Genomic DNA, 23,360 nt, shown 5'->3' on the forward strand with positions numbered 1-23,360 from the left:
AGAAGAAAACCCAAGTTATCAGAAAGCAGTTTCTAGATGTCTAAGGGAACAGTATCCAGAGGACCCTGCTACATAAGAGATATCTTATAAAGCAACTGAAAATGCTAATAAACTAATACACAGCGATCTTTAAATTACTATAATTTTCTTGCATTGTGATAAGTTGTTTAGCTTTTTCTTTTAATTAAACTTCCTCAGATACAATATGGTTAGCATGATTGCAGCTGTTGTAATTTTTGCCCATTGCCATTTTTGCCAATTTTTGCTTTACAAGAAAATATTCTCCTGGGTTTCCAGATGGAAATTCAGCTAAAATTTCTCTCAGCTTTGTACTACCTACACAGAGAGAACTCTGGGCTGTTGGCACAATGGATGTTTCTGACATAAGAATAATTTATCTTCTGAGGCCAAGGTGAGAAAATGGCACTGCCTCAGCTAAGTTCTAGCTTGTGCGCATGAATTTGCAGAGAAGGCTTGGTTCAGAGCATGGAAGAGTAAGTGGGTTTAGTAGATTTGAGATACTCCTGGTGAACTGGGATCTGGGGCAAACCAATGAGAAGCATGTGGATGGAGTAACCACACCAAGCCTAACTGAACTATGGACAGTGCAAGTTAATGACTGTGAAACTTACAAAGTGTGTTCAAATGATTCCCGTGGGGGAAAATCAAACATTACATCATAGCCCAGAAGGCCAGTGCCCTTTGAGTTGGTGGTTCTTTCTTTGTGTCAACAATATGGCTCAAGGGAATGCTATGTGTTCATGTTTCTATACCACATTGACATAATTTTTCGGAAAATATTTCTTGAAAATGGCGAGATGTTGTACAACTATGATCCTCAACAATTCTTGGAGATAATCAGGGCCTGCATAAAACTTTGAATTTTCATATGAGGAAACAATTAAATGTGATCTTTCTTTGCTTAAGATTACTGTCACATGTAAAATGTCAGATATTTATTTCTAGTCACTATCTTTGTCAGAGGAAATTGTAAGGAGATGGTATCGATAGTGGCTCTGAGTTCCTATTAACACCTTATGCACACTACATAAAAGGATGAAACTAACACTCAACAAGTACTTATAAAACACCCAGGTCTTTTAATCCTCATGACAATGCTACAATAAAATCAGAATTTTGGAATGACAGAGCTGAAGCATATTTACCAAGATTAACCAACAAGCAATCGTCAGAGATGTGATTCAAACCCATTTGACTTCAAGCTTTGCTCTTTTCATTAGAGTACAGTGCATCCCTCATGGAATTGTGTTTAGCTGTAAAAGATTAGGTAATGATATCTGCCCTTTCCTGTTTAGAGCTCAGTATTAGTTCATATAAACCTAAACCTTATAAATACTTAATGTTAAGTACATTTACTACTTTCCACTGGAGGGGGAAAAAGCAATTTCCAATTGATCGAATGCATTTTCAGACATAGTTTACCAGTAGAATGGTTGGTTTCTGGCAGTTTGGCCTTTTTATCTTTATCCAGCAGAAATTTTCTTATTTATTTGTATTGATAAACAGACACAGTAGATGCATTTGAATTAGGGTAAACATGACTACTTCTCATGATCTACGAGTAATTGGCCATAAGGGGACCATGTGGGATATTCCTTACGCCTCCGATTCAGGGAGAAGGCCACAGTCAAGGGGGGCACAAGGTGAATTAGTGGCATCTAATGTCTTATGTTGATAAACCCCACTTTTCAATGCTACCCTCTGTTGCGTATTAGTTTAAGATTCAAAACCAGGAGAAGGTGCATTATGACAGATTTTACTTGTTTTGATGGAGTTTTCCTATCTGGCGACGTATTTGTGAACAATAGGCACAAATTTATGAAACAGATGAATACTGTTCAGTTATAATCTATAACCTCAGATAACAAATGTCTCTCAATATTATGTTTCTGACCTTGTTTTATGTAGATAGTAGTCTTATTAAATAAACCTACCTATTTATTTAGCTGAGAATATTAACATCACAGTAAAATTATATTAAAATGAATTTCTAAAAGAACGATTTATCACCCGGTTTAATATTCTGCAGAGACAAATTTCTACTTGACCCACGTAAACCTTGTTCTTTCTTAAGACGGTGTCCATCTATAAGCCCTCTATCGGAATAATGCTGTTTGTCTAAACTTCCACAATGACTAGTTTACTATTAAAAAGGAGTCCAGGGATCCCTGGGTGGCTCAGTGGTTTAGCGCCTGCCTTTGACCCAGGACGTGATCCTGGAGTCCTGGGATTAAATCCCTCATCAGGCTTCCTACATGGAGCCTGCTTCTCCCTCTGCTTGTGTGTGTGTGTGTGTGTGTGTGTGTGTTAATGAATAAATAAATAAAATCTTAAAAAAAAAAAGGAGGGAATGGAGATCACAGAGATTATCCCATGCACTGATAAATCTTTTTTTTTTTTTTTTGATGGCAGTAGGGACAGGCAGAGGAAAGAGAGAAAAAAGTAGGGACAGGCGGAGGAAAGAGAGAAAAAGTAGTTGCTGAAGAATGGCAACTGAAGGTAAGTGATGGAGAGTACTGAGGTTTTTATCTTATTTTGGGAGAGAGAGAGAATTGAGGTAGGAGCATTGGAGAAGTCCAGCTGAAAAGAATTCAAAAGGAACATATTCATAATTATTTGAGTCAAACTTAAGGTGAGAAATAAAAGTACAGAGATAAAAATAGGAAAAATTATAATTTTTTATTTTTATTTATTTATTTATTTATTTATTTAATATATTTTAAAAATTTTTTTATTTATTTATGATAGTCACACAGAGAGAGAGAGAGAGGCAGAGACACAGGCAGAGGGAGAAGCAGGCTCCATGCACCGGGAGCCCGACGTGGGATTCGATCCCGGGTCTCCAGGCCAAAGGCAGGCGCCAAACCGCTGCGTCACCCAGGGATCCCGGAAAAATTATAATTTTAATAGTTAACGATTATTGATCTGTTCGCTGTTTTGCAGAGGAGAAGGTGAGACGCAGAGTGTTTAAACAGTTTGCCCAAATTGGCACAGCTAGGAAATCAGAGAGCTTGAATTCCAATCCTGGCAATCTGAACCACGGAAGCCGGGTGAGAGCGAGAAAGGAGGAAAAGCGGCCCATCCAGGGAGTGGTCAGTTCCAACTTTCAAATCGCCGCCGCCGGCCCGCCAAGGCGTCACAAAGCCCGCCCCCCAGCCGCCAAGCCACGCCCCCTTCCGTGGCTGCTCTCCCAGCTCCCAATACTTCCCTCCTTCCCCTAGGCCCCGCCCACTCCGCCAAGCATCATTTCCTGTGCGCTGGCTGCTAATTGGCCTAGCGGTCGGAAGTGAGGGCGGGCGGTGGGGCCGTTGCCGCAGTGACAGTGCTGGGGGAGTCCGAAGATGGCGGCGTCGCGTCGCTCTCAGCATCATCACCACCATCATCAACAACAGCTCCAGCCCGCCCCAGGGGCTTCGGCGCCGCCGCCACCACCTCCCCCCCCACTCAGCCCCGGCCTGGCCCCGGGGACCACCCCAGCCTCCCCAACGGCGGGCGGCCTGGCCCCCTTCGCCTCCCCGCGGCACGGCCTAGCGCTGCCGGAGGGGGATGGCAGTCGGGATCCGCCCGACAGGCCTCGATCCCCGGAGCCGGTTGACAGTACCAGCTGTTGCAGTACCACCAGCACAATCTGTACCGTCGCCGCCGCTCCCGTGGCCCCGGCGGTGTCCGCTTCATCTGCCGTGGGGGTCGCTCCCAACCCAGCCGGCGGTGGCAGTAACAATTCACCGTCGTCCTCTTCTTCCCCGACTTCTTCCTCATCTTCCTCTCCATCCTCCCCCGGATCGAGCTTGGCGGAGAGCCCCGAGGCGGCAGGAGTTAGCACCACAGCAACACTGGGGCCTGGGGCAGCGGGGCCTGGGCCAGGGGTCCCAGCAGTGAGCGGGGCCCTACGGGAACTGTTGGAGGCCTGTCGCAATGGGGACGTGTCCCGGGTCAAGAGGCTGGTGGACGCGGCAAACGTGAATGCTAAGGACATGGCCGGCCGGAAGTCTTCTCCCCTGCACTTCGCTGCAGGTCAGAGACTTTTGTTTCTTCAGGGGTTCGGTCTTGGGAATGGGGGTCCGGGTAGGGACGGAAAGCCAGCGGCGAAGGAAGGGGACGGGGGCGTGGCTGTGGCTCTTCCAACGCCTCGCGGGAGGGCTCGGGGTTCCTTTCTTTAGGTTAGTGCCTGGAGGACGGGGGCGTGGTAGGGGGAAGGTGTGAATCCGTTCTTTTTGGAGTGTTCGCCTACCGCGTGGTACTTGCACTCGTCTCCAAACCCCCTTAGCGGTAGTCTCCGGGTATGGGTGTGCTTGAACTTTCCTCAGTTGCCAGTGTGAAGGAATAAAGTTAGATTTGGGCAGTCTTAAGAGTTTTGCCATTTGTTTCCTTAGTTTATGTCGTTTATTTTTATTTTTATTTATTATTTATTTATTTTTTTACAACATATACAAGGGTATGTGTCCCATGAGAACAGTCTAGACCAAAAGAAGTTTGATGTACCTCAACAAGTGTTGAAGGATCTATCCTACTTTTCCGAAGCCCATGGAAGACATGAATGAAATCTGTGACACTTTTTCTCTTCCTCAAGGAGTTTACAGTCTAATTGGGTAGATTTAAAATGTGCCTGTATGAAACAACCGGAGAGGAATATTTGGATGCGTTATGTGATGGTAGAAGAAATAAAGGCTTTGAAGCCCTGGACACTCCTATTTGTTAGTTGTCTGACAGTTTACCTTATCTTGATTGCCTCAGTTTTCTTTTTTTTTTTTTTTAAGTGTCCTTCTTTTTTTTTTTTTTTTAAGATTTTATTTATTTATTCACGAGAGACGCAGAGAGAGGCAGAGACACAGACAGAGGGAGAAGCAGGCTCCATGCTGGGACTCCAGGATCACGCCCTGGGCCAAAGGCAGGCGCTAAACCACTGAGCCACCCAGGGATCCCCTTGCCTCAGTTTTTTCAGTGACAAAATGATATCTAGGTTTGTGTGAGGATTTAGTGAGAAGCACCTGGCACATTGGTTCTCCCCCCCCCAAAAAAAACGCTAGTTCCTAAATCGTGGACCACACACTTTTTGTCTTTTTTTTTTTTTTTTAAGTCAAGTAGTTGACCCTTGTCTTTTAAAGCCATATAAAATGTTTTTATAAAATACAAAGAAGTATTCAAAAAAGGACTGTAATCTCACTGCCCAGATATCTACTATTATATTCCAAAAGATGAAGGTAATGTTACATACATTATAAACATTACATTAAAAATGTATGTATATATACATGATACAGTTCACATAGGATAGAAAGACAAAATGAAAAAGCACCAGGCCCACACACAAACATCAAAGATAACACGCTGAAGATACCTTCTGTTACGTTTCTTGCTGTTGCTCATACCTACCACTCTTTTAATTTGTTCTATTTATGGTAAAATATATAGTAAGAACTTATTAAGGTATTGTTTGTTTTTCCCCCCAACTTGAAAGATAATATTACCCTCATTTTACAGGTGACAAAAATGAAGCACAAACTGTTTAAGTAAGTCCTAATTGACACAGAAAGTCTTGGAATCTGGATTTGAACTCAGTTTGATTTTAGAGCTCGTGAAATCAAGCTTAAACTGTTAAAACCTCTCCCTGGGCTAAAGTCACTTTTCATTTTGAGAAGTTGTGATGGAGAGTTTCTGTTTTTGCGGTGTTTTGGGGGAAGAAGTAATTGGGAGCTGAAACTCCTGAGTAGCATTCACACTTTTTTTTTTTTTTTTTTTTTATTGCAGCCCACACTTAGGTATTTATTTTACATCGTCTCACACACGCAGAAGTAGAATCAAAAGTTTCAAGAAATAATACTTTCCCTTATTACATGTGCTGTCTTCTTATATTTTATATCTTATTCCATTCATTTTGTTTTACAACTGCTGTCTGTGGTTCATTAATGGGTCACAAACATGAGAAATACAGGGAATCAATATTAGGTTCCTGGATCCATTCTTGACATATAGATACATATTAGATAATATAGGTCCTATTAGGGATTTAGTGAATTGAATCATAAACAGACTTCCATATAACTAGATATTTGCTCCGGGGTGTTGCCTATCTTAGATGAAGTAGCATTTCTTTTTCTTTAGGTCTTGTGAAAGGTCTAAGTCTGATATACTGGATCAACTGAGGTTGTTTTCTTTTGCATACTTTGTTCCAAATTGGACTGTTTTAGCACATATCACAAATCTTGTCATTCTTCGCCATGCCATGTTATAAATAATCATTAACAGATGATAGTTTTATTTATTTCTATGATAATGTACTTATTTAGGGTAGTCACACATAAAATAGTGCATGTCTCCCCAATCAACTTATTCCCGTTTGCCACAATAGTTTCTCTTATTGTTTTAGAGTTTTACATGTGCTCAGAGAAGTTACCAGACAGACAGTAAAACACAGTCCTGTAAAGGTGTTGTAATTATGAGAACCTGACTTTGAACTGGTTTTTTAAGAAACAAAATTTTTAGTTTGTACTGATTTTTTAGTTTTTACTTTATACCGCGTAGCGTTATATGTGGTATAAAAACATAACACTCTGTAGTCAGTTTCTTATACTTTGATATTTGTGTGCAGAGTATAACAAATTGGTTAAGTCTGACCTTTTGCCATGTGTAGGGTGAGTAGTTAACAGGATGATTCTTGGTTAGGATTCGAGTAATGGGATTGTCATGGAAAAGCCATTTTAAAAGAGGAAACTGGAACAATCCCTGGGATGGAAAAGTTTAGAAATTGTAATTCATTTGCTCTACAAATGTTTTGTTACTTGTTATAGATCACGTGTTAAATACTGACACAATTTTGACATGGCAGATAGTCTTTGCCCTTACGGAGCTTACAATCTAATAGGGGAGACTAAACAAGTACAGCAGTAATAACAAAACCCTATAAAGTACGTAACCTGGAGTTACTGTAATGTACTGTTGTGGAGAAGGTGATAGGGATTCTTGTCCTGGTTTTAGGGCATTTAACAAAATCTTTCTAGATAAACAGGGACTTAAAGAATGAGTCCAATCTAGCCAAGCAAAGTTTGGAGAGGAAGAATTTTAATTAAACCTTTATTTCCATTTAGAAATGGGTTTACAGTTCTTTAGAAGTCATATTTAAATCCTATGACTTTTAAAAATACAGTAATTCTTTCCAGCAGCAGAATTAAGATTTTTTTTCTATCCCATTTTGAACTGTCATAATTTGTTTAAGATATGGCTTAGAGGGGGGATCCCTGGGTGGCTCAGCGTTTTAGCGCCTGCCTTTGGCCCAGGGCACAATCCTGGAGTCCCGGGATCGAGTCCCGCATTGGACTCCCCGCATGGAGCCTGCTTCTCCCTCTGCCTGTGTCTCTGCCTCCCTCTCTCTCTCTCTCTATGTCTATCATGAATAAATAAATAAAATATTTAGAAAAAAAAAAAGATAATGGCTTAGAGGGACGCCTGAGTGGCTCAGTGGTTTGGCGCCTGCCTTTGGCCCAGGGTGTGATCTTGGAGAATCAAGATCGAGTCCCACGTGGGGCTCCCTGCATGGAGCCTGCTTCTCTCTCTGCCTATGTCTCTGCTTCTCTGTGTGTCTCTCATGAATAAATAAATACAATCTTTTTTTTTTTTTTTTAAGATATGGCTTAGAGATAATGATGGAATCATTCTATTCAGAATGAGAAACACAATCTTCAGTTTCCATTGTTGATGCAGATTCTCAAACTACTATTTCTAAGGCCTGAAGATGGCCATATCAAAAGGACCCAGTCTTTTATTGTTGACTAGAGTTTATATAAGACTTTCTCTTCTACAGATAAGATCCTTGACCCTGGTTTTCTATTGTTCAAAGGACAGCAGTCAAGCTTTATAAATAGTGCCAATTTAGAATGGTATTACTTTTAAGTTTAGTTCCAGGAGTGACATATTTTTGTCACAGGACCAGTATGTATTCATGAGATCTCTTTTTAAAAAAAAGTTTAGATGAGGTCTTTTTTTAAAAAAAAGACTTTATTTTATTTTAAATAAAGATTTTATTTATTTATTCATGACACACACACACACACACACACACACACACACACAGAGGCAGAGACACAGGCAGAGGAAGAAGCAGGCTCCATGCAGGGAGCCCGGCGCGGGACTCCATCCTGGGTCTCCAGGATCAGGCCCTGGGCTGAAGGCGGCGTTAAACCACTGAGCCACCAGGGCTGCCCCCAAAAAGGACTTTAACAAAGCATTGAATTCAAGATTTTATGGTAAATTAAATTGATAAAATTTTGAAATTGGTTTCCTAGGTAGTTAACCTAAAATTAGGGTATGTGATATGAGGCGCTTCAGTATCAAAGCCAGCAAAATATGTTTGACAGTTTTATGCTTTCTTTTGACTTGGATAGTATCTTCAACAACACACATTTAACCATGTAAAGGTTGCCTATCTCATTCCTGACTCTTCTGATTTTTCAGCATGGCCGTGCTTGTCTTTTTTTCCTTCACCACTATGTGAATTAAGTTCCTAAACCTGAAAAAAGGACAGGAACAACACTGTATCCTCTAAACTTTTGCCCATCAGTGGCTCAAAAAACAGAGTTCTTCAGTTCTGGAGTAGGTTAACATTGGCAAGCTCTTTGATTATACTTTCAAGCAAATGCCCTGCCTCTTGATTTAAGAAGCCTCTAATTTGGTAAAAGGAACTAGCTTATTATTATTATTATTTTTTTTTTTTAAAGATTTATTTTATCTATTCATTCAGAGAGAGCGAAGGGAGAGGCAGAGGGAGAAGCAGGCCCCCTGCAGGAAGCCCGATGTGGGACTAGATCCCGGGTATCCAGGATCACACCCCAGGCTGCAGGCGGTGCTAAACCGCTGCGCAACCGCTGCCCAAGGAACTAGCTTATAAATGTCTTACCAGTATATCTTTTTTAGTCTTTTCTTAAAATCTTATGCTTTGTTTAAGGTGCCCTTTAAAACATGCTACGTAGAACTTTTAGTTAGAAAGATACGCTAAGTTTCTCTTTCTTAAACTTTAATAAAATCACTCTTTGGAGGCAAATGATTTAAAGGACAAAATAGATATTTGTAAGATGTTATATAAAAGTTGGTAACAAGCAAACTGGCCAACATAGAGGAGTGTTTGCATGAATTTAAATACTGTGCAATTCCAATTACACACTGGGGATCCCTGGGTGGCTCAGCAGTTTAGCACCTGCCTTCGGCCCAGGGCATGGTCCTGGAGTCCTGGGATCGAGTCCCACGCCAGGCTCTCTGCATGGAGCATGCTTCTCCCTCTGTCTCTCTGTCTCTCTGTGCCTCTCTCTCTCGAGTAAATAAATAAATAAATAAATATCCTTAAAAAAATTCTATTACACATTAATCTGCTTATATATTCCTCTACCCATCAATTTATCCTTTTTTTTTTTTTTTTTTTTTTTTTTTTTGAGCATGTCAGTGCTCAAATTGCAACCATCTGTGCAGGTTCCCCTAACAATGCCACTATATGCATATAATTATCTAGGGTTCAGTGTTTTTTTTTTTTTTTTTTTTACAGATTTGTCTCTTAGTGTAAAATCTGTAGAAATCTTATTTGTACATTCACTAAGTTTTGACAAATGTGAGCACCTGTGCAACTCGGGCCCTTATAGCAAGTCATCATAACCTCAGAAGGTTCCCTTGTGTCCATTTCTTCAATCCCTATCCCAGACTATTCTGACGTTTTGTCCACTCTAGATTATAAGTTGCCTATTTTAGAAGGTCATATAAATGGAATTATATAATATTTGCTCTTTTTCTATAAGGTTTATTTTGCGAAGTTCATGTTTTTGATGTTGTAACATGTATCAGTAGCTCCTTTTTACTGCCGAGAAGTATGTTATTATGTGCTACAGTTGGTTTATCCCTTCTGCTGATAAACTTTTAGGCTATTTCCAGTTTTGGGCTATTATGAATAAATCTGCTGTGAACATTTCTGTAAAAATTGTTTTTGTGGACATAGGTTTTTTTTTTTTCTTTTGCGCAGATACCTAATACTGAAATTGCTGGAGCTCAGGGTGGGTAAATATTTGGTTTTGTAAGAAACTTCCAGACCTTTTCCCAAAGTGGATGTGCCATTTTACATTCTCATTAACAATGTATGAGAGTTCTACTTACCATTTCATGTTCTCAGACATTTTAATCATTCTAGTGGGAATGTGTGGTGTCTAATGGTTATTTTATTTTGTATTTCCTTGGAGTCTAATGTTGAAGACTTTTTCATGTGTTTAGTTGCCATTTTTGACAGAACTTTTATGAAGTTCTGTCTTTTTTTTTTAATTGGATAAAGTTTACTTTTATTGGGTTTATCTTTTTATTGTTGAGTTTGAGGAATATATATATTCTGCATATTAGTCCTTTGCTAGCATCACATTATTCATATTGTAGTGATCCATTATTATTAGATCCTTTGAACAGTATTAAATTTAATTTTATTTAATGAAATTTATATCATTTACATATTTATTATATAGTTAGTGTTTCCTGTGACCTATGACCTAGATAAGGACTTTGACTTATTCCCAAGTAAAAGAAATACATGTTTCTTACTGAAAGCTTATGGTATTAGCATTTACATTTAGATTTGTGATCAGTCTTAGGTTCATTGTTCTATTATCTGTGAGCTGGAGTTGAGGTATTTTTTTTCCTCTGTGTGGGTATCCAGGGTTTTTTTTTTAGCACCATTTCTTGAAAAGGTTACTTTTCTCTATTGGATTGCTTTCTCCATTGTCAAAAATCAGATGTTTGTATAAGTGGGGGTCTATATCCAGACTTCATTTTCATGCTGTCTTATTAATTTGTGTGTGTGTGGTTTTTTTTTTTTTTTTTTGGTCAGATTACATTGGCTGAGTAATCGTAGGCTTGTAATTAGTTTTGAAGTGGATAATGTGAATGTTCCAACTTGGCCCAGGTTTTTCAAGATGCATTTAGGTCTTTTAAGTCTATTCTATTTTCGTTGAGAATTTAAAATCAGACTGTCAATTTTTACCATATGGCATGGTGAAATGATAATTGGGATTATGTTGAATCTATAGGTCAATTTGGGAAAAATTAACATCTTAACAATATTGAGTCTTTCAATCCATGAACCTTATTTAGGCCTTTATTTTCTTTCAGCAATTTTCAAAAATTCTAGTGTAGGAGTCTTTCCCTAATGGGAGAGGGGGATTGTTGTGAGCCATCCTACAAAGTTTTGCATGTTTACTTTGTTTTTCTCTTACATGTTTCATTTAATTTTAGTTGTACAATTATATGTGTGATAGTCCCCAAAGTTGACTAACATATATTCCTCCTCTTTATGTATATGAATACTACATCACTTACCAAAAAATGGAGCCTATTTCCCTCCCCCTGCATTTGAGTTGGTTTTGTGATTTGCTAGGATGAATGGAATGTGGCAGAAGTTTTGCTGTATAACACCTGAGTCTTCAGAGATCTTAAGTTTTCACTTTATGCATTGGGAACTTTCTTGGAACCCAGCCACCATGCTTTGAGAAGAACCATGAAGAAGAGAAGTAGGCTTGTGGCTCTCACCCAGTACCCACGGCCAGCTGTGGACTACCTTGGATACTCCAACCTTGTTAAGCCTCCAGATGGAGGCTAGGCTCAAATGACTGAGCTTAGTTAACTCATAGTATCATCAGAGTAATAAGTAGTTGTTATTTTAAGACAGATTTTGGAATAGTTTATTATATAGCAATTGATACCTGAAATAATTATTTATAGCTACAATCCTAGCCATTTCTGTTGCGAATGCTCACCACTAGTCCTAATATTGATGTCTCTAGTTATTTTTAGTGGTCTGTCGCTTGTCTCTAGAGTTTAGTCAGGAAGGTGTCCTGGAAACTGCATTTCTGAAATTTTTTTAATGCCAGTAACATTTGTTGCCTTATTCGTGGATGTCAGTTTGTTTATTTTTAAAGATTCTATTTATTCATGAGAGACACAGAGAGAGAGAGAGGCAGAGACACAGGCAGAGGGAGAAGCAGGCTCCTCTCAGGGACCCCGATGTGGGACTCGATCCTGGGACTCCAGGATCAGGCCCTGGGCTGAAGGTGGTGCTAAACCGCCGAGCCACCCAGGCTTCCCCTGGATGTCAGTTTGTATATAAAATCTTTGGTTCTCATTTTCTTTGCTCATATTTAAAAAATGATCCCATTTTTTTTTTCTGGTAGAAACTATTAATGTTGAAAATCTGATAGTAATCTGATTTTCTTTTCCCTGGTCGTTGTTCCTAGATGTCCAAAGTATTTTTTTTCTTCCATAACCAATGTATTCTAACAGTCTATCTTAGTTTCTCTAAGTTGATTTTCTCAGGTACATGATGTGCTTTTTCCTTACATTATTTCAAATCTCTTATTTTAAAAAAGTTTTCTTGAATTTTAGTTTATAGTATTTATTTTTTTCCTTTTATGAATACTGGAACTTTACCTCTCTAAATTTGCCATTTGCTCTGTGTGTGTGTGTATTGCTAAAATAATACATAATATAAGATGTAGCATTTTGATAATTTTTCAGTGTCATTAAGTACATTCACAGTGTTGTGCAACCATCACCACTGTCCATTTCCAGAATTTTTCATCATCCTGAATATAAACTCTGTACCCATTTAAATAGTAACTGCTCATTCCCACCTTACCCCATGCCCTAATAACTGTTACTTACTCTTGAATCCTTTTTTAAAAATATCTTTTTTTTTTCCTTTTAAAAAATGTTCTTTCACCTTCCATTTTTCTTAAAGCAGGAGTTGGGGAAGTTATTCTGTAAATGGCTGGACAATAAATATTTTAGGCTTTGTGCCTTATATGGTCTTTGTTTCAGTTGTTTCAACTACTCAGCTCTGGTTTTGTGCCATGAAAGTATCCATTGACAATACATAAATGAGTAGGTGTGGTTTGCTCCAATAAAGCATTATTTATAAAAGCAACTGGTGGCCATATTTGGTGCATGGGTTGTAGTTTGCTGATCCCCATCACAAGGCATTCATTGGGGTATTTTTATTCTCTGGGGTACTTTTTTTTCCCTTTAGTTTTCCTTCGTGTTTGGTTTTTACTTCTGAAATGATTTTTTTTTAAATTTTAAACCATTTTCTGAATTCTGTCATCCTATTTTTAATTCAGTTGTATGCTACTCTTTCATATCTTGTATCATTTTCATGTTGCCTTTTAGCTGGTATTGAAATAGTAGATCATGATTTTGTTTAGTGAGCATTTTCTTCTGACATGCATTGTCTGTAGGGGTGTTATTCTGCTCAAATTCTTCTTATTTAAGAACTTTTAGTGGGATTTTACCTCATTTTTTTTTTCCATTGCTTATTTCAATAGAAATTGTTAAATAATTTCAAGGATAAGAAGAGAGGTCTGAGATGTTAAGGGTAACTTCCCTTGTTTGTTTTCATGTTGGACATGCAAGTCTGATCTAGGATAGATGAAGTCCCTCTCTAAGGTTCATCTCTTACAGTAGTAGCATTTAAATTATGAAATATCACCATTTTAAATCTCAGCTTGTATAGCCTTTGTACCACTTTCTAAGAGTGTTAACCAGAGACATTCTGTTAAGGGCTTTTTAAAAATAACATGTTTTCCTCACACTCTGTTTATATAGATTTTTTTGACAAAAAGTCCCATCTACTCTTCTGTCTTTTCTTTCCCCTGGGCATCCCCTTCCATCCCAAGGAACTGTATAGATCAGAGCTAGGTGTTCCTTCCTTCCAGTTCTGATTCTTTGGCAGTTAAAAGGGGGAAAGAAATATATCTGAGAGATTGAAGGCATATTATCAAGGGCCTAGTTGTGAGCATACATATGTTTAAAAATGAAATCTTAAGCTTAGATCTCAGGAGAAGAAACATAATTAGGGAATGTAACTGATGCTAAGAAAATATATTTTATTATAGTGCTAGGTTTTGGAAAGGAATAAACATCCTCATGAGTCTTGTGATGAGATGCAGGTAAAAAGACTAGACTAGCTTATTTTTAAATACATTTAGTAGCCTTCTTTTGCTTCATGACAAATTTTTTGAGTGGTTCACTGTAAAATATGCAGTAGATACAATTGAAGAGATCAGTGTCTCTTAAATTTCTTATTTTTTCACATGTCAAGGTCCTTGAAGTTACTTTTACTTATGTTTATTCCTCTGTTAGAAATACTCAGGAAGGTGGGACATGGCCTTGATCATGGAATTTCCATTAAAGATTAGATAGGATAATTTTGAGGGTCATTTTCTAAAAATAATTTTTTGAGTAATTGAGAAAAAGTAGGAGTTTTGTTTTTGTATACTTGTTGGATTTCCTTTTAAGGCTTCATCAAATGTCCAAGGTTGCTTTTCCCTACAGTGAATTTCTGGGTTCTTTGTCAAGTGGAAACTTGTTTTGCCTGTTTGTTCAGATATCTGTGTATAGAATTAAAACTGGAAGCTTAAGTCCCCCGGCCTCCATCTTTTTTTCGGATTCTGTCAGCTCCTTGTTCAATTTAAACTAGTGTCCTTTTTAATTGTAGAAAAGGTGATGTAAAGTTTCCTTTCTTTTTCTTTCTTTTTTTTTTTTTTTTTGCCTTTATATAACAAAAAGTACACTAATGGTTGGTGGTAGCTGTTTTTGTTTGTTAAGACTTGCAACGTTTTTCTTATATAGTAGATTTTTTTTTTAAAAAATGAAGAGACATTTGGTAGCTGTAGATGATTTGTATTAACTACAAACTGTATTTACTGATTGACCAAAAATTCTTAAAGCTAAAGTCCCTGCATCATCAGTTATAGTTTAAAAATAACCTAAATATCCTAGTGCTTAGTTAATGCCCAGCTATAAGGCTTTTTGAAAACCTAGGATATATATATATATATAGACTCCAAAAAGATCAGATGCCTTCAATCTGATATATTTACCAACCATGGAAACCATTTTTTTACATTCTCATCCATCTTGTTAATAAGATGTGCAGTTCTCACTTTCCAAAAGCTCTTGTTGTTCTCATGTTAACTGACTTTTTTTTTTTTTTAAAGAAAGAAGTGGCATGGGATTATGGTTAGTGAATAAATGAATACATTTTAGCTATTTTCCCCCTAATGTCTTGAGAAGAGATGCCAAGCTATGCTTTTCTTCTTTGTAGGAAAATATTCTTATTTGGAAAAAGACACTTGTGGACCAGTATAAAAATTTGTAGCAAGTTATCAAAAACTTGGTTGCCCTTCCTCTCCCAAAATATCCAAAAATTTAACCCTAGAAAAGTGTAATTGTTACTCTGTTGGAATTTTATGGAAGCAGATAAATTTGAAGTACATAGTAAGAGCAGCTCAATATTTAATTCATTAAATTGCTTATACTACATGGTCTATAAATATTTGAGCAAGTGAATTTTGTAAGTTAATGCTTACAATGCTTTAAGAATCTTCTTTCTTAAGTGTGTAAAATTATAACACTTGTATATTAGTCCTGTCTTTTGTCATCAAAGTGCTTTCACTGCTCTGTTGACACATATATGAATGAACTTAGTTTTGATATTGTTACTAAATAATAGTATAAAAACAAATAAAAATAGCAACAGTTGCCTGGGAGTGATTTTTGTGCTCTCCCTATGTAATTTTATTTAATCCTTACAGTAACCATATACAAGGTAGATTTTCTTTTTTATAGACAAACAGACTCAGAGTTATGTCTTGTCCGAGGTCACAAAGCTTTTAAATGGTGGAGCCAGACTTAAATCCACATCTGGCTATTCAGAAATCGTTTGGACCATGCTAACTCAACTAGAATGTTGGTGGCAATGAGAAATAAGATCATTTGAATCATTTTATAAATTGACAGTTGCTATTGCTTTCTTAAATTTGTTTTCTGAAAATAAAAGTAATTGTACAGATTTTGGAAAGAACAGTAAAAAATGCATTATCTCACTTCTCCAAGGCAGCCCAGATAGTCATTTTGTCATATTTCCTTCCAGCTCTTTTTCTAAGCGCTTAAAATGGAGCAAAATGGGGGCTCCTGGGTGGCTCACTTATTTGAGCGTCTGCCTGACTCAATCTTGACTTTAGGTCTTGATCTCAGGATTGTGGGCTCAAGCCCTGTGTTGGGTTCCATGCTGGGTGTGGAGCCTACTTAAAAATAAAATAAAATAGAGCAAAATTGTGTATAGATGCTTTCTTAAAAAATTGTGACTAGGATTTGATTGGGACCATGTTTTTACAGGGAAGTAGATTATTGGAACATTTGCAGTTATCAGAACATTGGACCCTCTGACCTTTGCTTTATTATAAACATTAAAAGTGTGATTGGAAGTAACCTTTGAAGAACCTCATAATTAAATGGAAGAAGGATATTTTTAGTAATTCCTCTCATTTAAAGACTGCTTAAAATTGTTAGAAAATCTTGAAGATAAACTGCAGTATGTTTTGATTCAAAGAAGTAGTCAAGGAAAAATACATTTTGAAAAAAATATGTGGGAATCACAATAGTTTGAAAGTATTTAATAACGCCACTAAACTGTACACTTAAAAATGATTAAGGTAGAGTTGTCCATTTTTGCAGCACTTACACTGTTGGTGGGAATGCAAACTGGCACATCTGCTCTGGAAAACGGTATGGAGGTTACTGTTAAAAACTAAAAATAGAATACCCTATAATACAACTATTGTACTAGTAGGTATTTACTTACCCAGAATATACAAAAATACTGATTCGAAGGGATATATGTGCCCTGATGTTTATAGCAGCATTAGCAAAAATAGCTAAATTATGGAAAGAGCCGAAATGTCCATCAGCTGATGCGGATAATGAAGATGTGGTGCATAGTTAGATAGATAAGCGCGTGTGCACACACACACACACACATAGGAATATTACTCAGCCATCACAAAGAATGAAATCTTGCTTGCTATTTGCAACAATGTGAATGAAGGTAGAGAGTATTATGCTAAGTGAGATAAGTCAGAGAAAATCAATACCATATGATTTCACTCATAATGTGGAATTTAAGAAACAAAACAGATGAGCGTATTAAAAAAAAAGAGGCAAAGGAGGAAACAGATTCTTAACTATAGAGAACAAATTGAGGGTTACTGGAGAGTAGGGGAGTGGGGGATGGGCTAAATGGGTGATGGGTATTAGGGAGGGCACTTATTGGGATGAGAACTGAGTGTTGTGTGTAAATGATGAACTACTAAATTCTACACCTGAATCTAATATTACATTGTATGTTAACTAACTAGAATTTAAAAACTTGAAAAAGGGATGCCTGGGTGGTTCCGTGGTTAAGTATCTGCCTTTGCTTAGGGTGTGATCTTGGTCTGGGGATTGACTTCCGCATCAGGCTTCCTGTGAGGAGCCTGCTTTGACCTCTGTCTCTGCCTCTCTCTGTGTCTCTTTTGAATAAATAAATAAAATCTTAAAAAAAAAAACAACTTGAAAAAATACTATTGCAACTGATAGGGGTGAAAAAAAAAGTTAAGTGGTAAATCTTATGTTACAGTTATTTTACTATAATTAAACTTTTTTTTTACAATTAAACATTTTTATTTTTTTAAAGATATTATTTATCTATTTGATAGAGAGAACAGCCAGAGGGAGCAGCAGAGGGAGAGGAAGAAGCAGGCTCCCGGCTCAGCAAGGAGCCTGATGGTTAGGTTTGATCCCAGGGCCTTGGGATCATGACCTGAGCCAAAGTCAGATGCCCAACTCACTGATCCACCGAGGTGCCCCTACAGTTAAACATTTTTAATGAAGGTATCTATCATAATGGCATTTTGGTCATTCTGTTGTCCTAGAGAAAGCTCATTTCTTAATATTACCAACATAAAGTATGGAAAATAGCATATTCAGTAGAGTGAATCAATGATCAGTGATTTATAACTTTCTATTAATTCACACTTCTGAGCGTGACTATAGTCCTTCCTGGAAGTATGAGATTCACTATTAGTGAAGTGCGTATGGAAATTTAAAGGAACGTCATGCAACTTTCTTAATTAACAGCCACTGGTACAATTCCATAGTGTGTTTTTCCCCTTTGGTCTATTTCTCAGGAATCTGGCATGAGCTGTAAGGTTTTAGAGTAGTTCAGTAACAACTCAATAAATATAAGTGCTATAAGGAACAGGATGATGAGAATGGCATTATTTTCTGCCCTTTAGGAAGTTTTTAATCAAAATGCAGTGGTTCCCAACTTTGTGATCTCAGGACTCTTTTACACTCCTTTTAAAAAGAGTTAAAAGAGCTTTTGTTTGTATGGATTATGTCTATGAGATTTATCATAGTAGGAATTAAAACTGAGCAATGAAAAAATAGCAATAATCTCTCTTATGTGTTATAGTAAACCACACTGTTGGTGAAAACAAACTATTTTCCAAAACATTGATAGGAGAGGCATTATTTTACACTTTGCAAGTCATTTTAATGTCTGACAATACAAGACAGATGAAGTCTCACCTACTTCTGCATGCCATTTGTTGTGTTGGATTGAAGCATATGAAGAAAGTCCTGCTTTAAGTAGGTACATAGTTTGGGAAGAAAGAACTATTTTAATAGCATTTTCAAGAAAAAATAGACTTTTTCCTTTGGTATTACACCCATATTTGCAAAATAATAGTTTCTTAAACGTTATTTGTAACATGGGATCTGAAGCCATATCAATGAGTTTTTCATACTCTTGTGTTAAAATTCATTGGTCTATTTTTTACAGATGAATCTTATACCTCTATACATGTTTTGGTGGTTTGGAAAATAGTAGGTCACTGAGGTATGCAGATCTTCTAAATGTTGACACATTTTACTTTATAATAAATTGTAAGGCATATTTGTTACTACCACCACCAGTCTTACAGAAAAGCATTTATGTTTTAGGAAACTAAAGCTCATGGTGGCAGATGCAAGTTTTACAGAATTCTCATTTTTGCTTGAAAGCTCAATTTTGTCATTGAGAACAAATGCTGTGTGTTGTTTTTCTTGAAGTGACAAGCTCACTTTGTTCATTTTCAAGAGAATGGCTGCCAAATACACAAGTCAAACTAAGCTCAAGCAGTTGAATAAGTATTATTTTTCAAGACAATCATACTTTGGTGGCTAGAACTGATTAATGTGTGTTTCTCATTTTGTCACAAGAATATTAAAAATAATGTGTATTCTAGGTTGGAGTTTAATAAAATTAACATTTACATTTTCAGGAAGGATATTTTTAAGTGAAACTGGCTGCCCTTTTTTTTTTTTTTAAATGTAAGGACCTGGTGGTAAAGAATACAATGACTTAGTTTGGTGCCATTTTCTTGGTTCAAGCAAAGATGTCAGCAGCTTCACCTGCCATTACTGTGTATCATCAAGAGCACCATGAATACATTTTTCAGATGATCAACACATATGTTATACAATCATGTAGTATCAATGTCTTAGTAGCGAAAAAGTCAAAATCATCTTAATATTATTTTGTAAATAGTTTTGACTTTTCAGAATTCCAGAAAAGTCTCAGGGACCACCAAAGTACCCACCACACTTTGAAAGTTGAAAGCTGCTGAGCTTATATAAGTGGTTATTAATTTTATTAACACTCCTTTGAGAATCCAATGAAAGGCATGAACATTCTCAGAAAGATATACTTAAATACCAAATTTTACATGTAATTTTCAGAGGATTACAGATATCTAGGAGCACTAGAGCTATGATTTTAACGTCTGCATCAAAATCACTTGAAGGGCTTGTTGAAACAGGTTTCTAGACCACCCTCCCCGAATTTCTCATTTAAATTGATCTGTAGTAGAGTCTGAGAATTTGCATTTTGAGCAAGTCTTATGTAATGCAGATGTTGTTCACTTTGTAAATAGTGCTTCCTAACCCTGGACCAATTAAGTCAAGTCACAGGAGTAGGGGCAAGGTTTTGCTTTTTAAAAATCTCCTCTGGTGATTCTCACATACAGACAGGGTTGAGAATCATGGTTTGAGGACACAAGTAATGCAGATTAAGATTCCCAAATCTAGTGAGATTAAGTACACTTAATATTTGTAAAACCTTTTATGTTTCAGGAAGTATTTTGAAAATTGTGACTCACTGACTACTTATAAGCATGTAAGGTAGTTATTATCTCTGAGAAAAACCTGGCTTGGGATTCAAGAAATTGTAGTTTTATCATTGTTCTGGGTTTTGAGTTTATGAAGTGAGCTAAAAGGGTAATTGCTGAAAGTTTTTAAGACAATGCTATATGTATATTCCTAGAGAGTTTTTGTATGTAGATATATGTTACTAAATTTGTTTTACTAAAAGGTTTTATTTGTACTCGTTTATATTACTATCATACCCTTGACAATACCAGCTGAAACCCCTATCTTGTGTTATCTGAGTCACTATCCCTAAACCACCCATACATTAGTTTTGTCTGTTTTTGAACTATATATAATTATATTAGATAGTATATACTGTATCGTGCATGACTCATCTCTCTTGCATAGTTGTAGTTTGTTCATTTTCATCGTTATAAGGAATGCCGTGTTGTGAATATGCCACTATTTATCTGTTCTACTGGTGATGAATATGCTCTTATGAATATTGCTCCTATGAGCATTTTTGTACATGTTTCCAAGCATTATCATTTAAAACATGTTTCTTAACATTTTGATTAAAAACCCAGAGTTCATGTTTTACTATGTATTTCTCTGATTATATCTGGAATAACTAATTTTACTTTTTAAAATAATTGATATTTCCATTTTAGTGAATTATATTTTTCTCTTACACTTTTTTCTTTTACCTTTTGATGTTTTTCTTACCATTGCAAATATTTTCCTGATTTGTTTTTTTAATTTTGTTTACCACCTTTTCAAATCTGTTGCCTTTAAATTTTCTTGTTTTCTTTCATTTTAGGTTTAAAAAATTATTTCCATTCTGAAATCATGAAAATGTCTACCTAAATTTTTTTGGTTTCATTTTCTCATTTTGTATCTTAATCTATCTTTTAAAAAAGAATTTATTTATTCATTCATGAGAGGCAGAGACACAGGCAGAGAAAGAAGCAGGTTCCCCCCAGGGAGCCCTATGCGGGACTCCATCCCCATACTGAGGATCATGCCTTGAGCCAAAGGACTGCTGAGCCACCCAGGCATCTCCCTTAATCTATTTTGAATTAATTTTGCTATATACTAAGAAGTAAGGATTTAAAAAGTTGCGTTTTTTTTTTTTCCTAAGCAGATAGCCAGTTTCCTCATGAACTATAGTAAGTACAATCATTAAAATAAAAATGAAGTCTCTTAATTTTATTATAGTTGAAAGCAAAAATGTTTATTAGGGCACATTTTGCTTCTTTTTCTTTTGATTTCTAGTTAACTATGTGATTAATTCATTGTGCTTTATTTGACCTTTCTGTCTCTACTTTTACAGTAAAAGTATCTTCTACAATAAGTTCTATACTGAAATATAAATGGAAATAGACCAAAAACTCAGTGGAATTTCAAGAGTCTAGCTTTTATATCTTCTAAGATTGATGTATAAACAGATACATTTTGTAGTTTTCTGATACCTAAATTTGCATTGCAGAAATTTTGAATTATGCTACTTTGGTAGGGAACAGTCATAGTCTTCCCCTGACATACAGAGTTTAAAGGATTTTTAGTTCAGATACATTGGTTTTGAAGGATGATCCTGCTTCTCCATGATTTTTGTGGTAGAAAATTAGTTGATTCCACATTGTCGCCTATTTCAGAATCTTTATTACTGTCTTTCTGAACCATTCTGAACTTCTTTTAGCTACTTGAATGTGTAAAGCATTTCTCACCACTTGAGCTTCAAATATACTATACCTTGTCCTCCTTCTAACCATTTATTCCAATCATTTTTTCTGGTTAACTGCTTATTCTCTAGACCTTAGCTCAAAATAATCACTTCATTAGAGAAGCTTTCCTACTCCAGGCTCTGTTAACTTTGCATGGCTGTATGCTCTTTGTAACCCACACGTTGCAATTATTTGCTAGGATGTTCATTGTTCAATGTTCCTGGACACACACACACACACACACACACACACCCCAAATCCATTTTTCATCATGCTGAGTATTCTGATGAGAATACTTTCAACTAGCATCCTTTTGTGTCAGCTTTGAGATTTTACATACCTGAGATTAATTTTACTCTCTTATGTAAATAAAAAGCTAGCTAGATAGGAAATTAAGCATCAAAATGCTTTTCTTTAAAATTGGGAAAATTGACTTTAGTCTAAAGTAAAAACTGTTTTTGTAAATTGTCTGTGTTTTCTTACTGAAGGATTTAGAAATTTCACAGCGTTTAATATTGCCAGATTGCATGTGTCTGTCCATTCTCTTTGTTGTTCTGTGAACTTTTACTAATCTGAAACTTTACATTTTCCTTTAATTATGAGAAGTGCTGTCATTATATCCATGTGTGTAGATATCTTCTCTTCTCTACCTCTCCTTTCTTCTTCTGTTTATCCCTATTAGATACTTTCTGGGGTAGTTTTTCAACCTGATTTTCTCAGGAATTTATTCCTTGTTTTCATTACTATTCAATCAATTCATTATATGTTTTTATTTTTCCACTTATATTTTTCATGACAATATTTCCAGTTGGTTTTACCTGATTGATATTTGTTCCTATGTCATGCTTTCAGTATTCTCCATTATTTTCTCCTGAAGCATTTACTTTGCCTGTTTTAAAAGTCTTTTTTTGGTCTATTAATTCTGCTTTTGGTTTACTGTTCTTTCATGGTGCTTGTACTCCTCAGACATGTTTTTTTCTGCTGAGTTTATATTCCTTTGAAACTAATAGCTAGTTGGGCCAATATTGCATTATTACAGGAGAATGGGCTTGGTGGGGGTCAGATTTAAGGGTGGGGAAAGCCTGTGTTCTGTTTTGGTCCTCCAGCTGGTTGGGATAAATATGGGCATGTCTTAGAGTAAAGAGGCTCCGGATGAAAGTTTTGCTCAACCCCTCCCTGGTTGAATTTCTCTGCCCCTTATCTTTTTCAAGTGTTGTCATCTTCATTGTAGTTGCCTAATTGGGAGTCCCATCCCAACCAAGTTCTAATATTTTACCTTGATGTTATCCCTCTTCTTTTGGTTGGAATTGAACTGGAAATATTGCTTTATATTTCACAGGAGCATAGGGGACAATGTGACTGTGTTGAGGAGTGAAAGGACACAATTAGGATACTTTCCTCTGGCCTCCCTTCTGTCCAGGATACCAGATCTATCTTGAGCTGATGTTCCTTCTCACAGTGGTACTCAAACATTTTGTTTTTCTTCCTCAAAGGATGATTTCTTACACTTTCTTGTTGTTGTTTTAAGCTGGAATCTGGAATTCAACTGTTACCCTTCTGGTGGTTTCTCATTTGGGTTTAGGTAAGGCACACATT

The 23,360-nt window shown here is 36.7% G+C and overlaps 1 protein-coding gene across 1 annotated transcript in view; it reads left to right on the forward strand.

Moving 5' to 3' along the window:
- Positions 1 to 3,315: 3,315 nt before the first annotated feature.
- Positions 3,316 to 23,360, forward strand: part of TNKS (tankyrase) — a 204,394-nt gene continuing 184,349 nt past the window's right edge. Inside the window, exon 1 of the mRNA XM_077848997.1 lies at positions 3,316 to 4,035. Coding sequence (XP_077705123.1) covers positions 3,363 to 4,035 — 673 coding nt within the window. The 5' untranslated portion in view covers positions 3,316 to 3,362. The remainder of the gene's footprint in view (positions 4,036 to 23,360) is intronic.

Source organism: Canis aureus, chromosome 15, assembly GCF_053574225.1.
Source record: "Canis aureus isolate CA01 chromosome 15, VMU_Caureus_v.1.0, whole genome shotgun sequence".
NCBI lineage: Eukaryota > Metazoa > Chordata > Mammalia > Carnivora > Canidae > Canis > Canis aureus.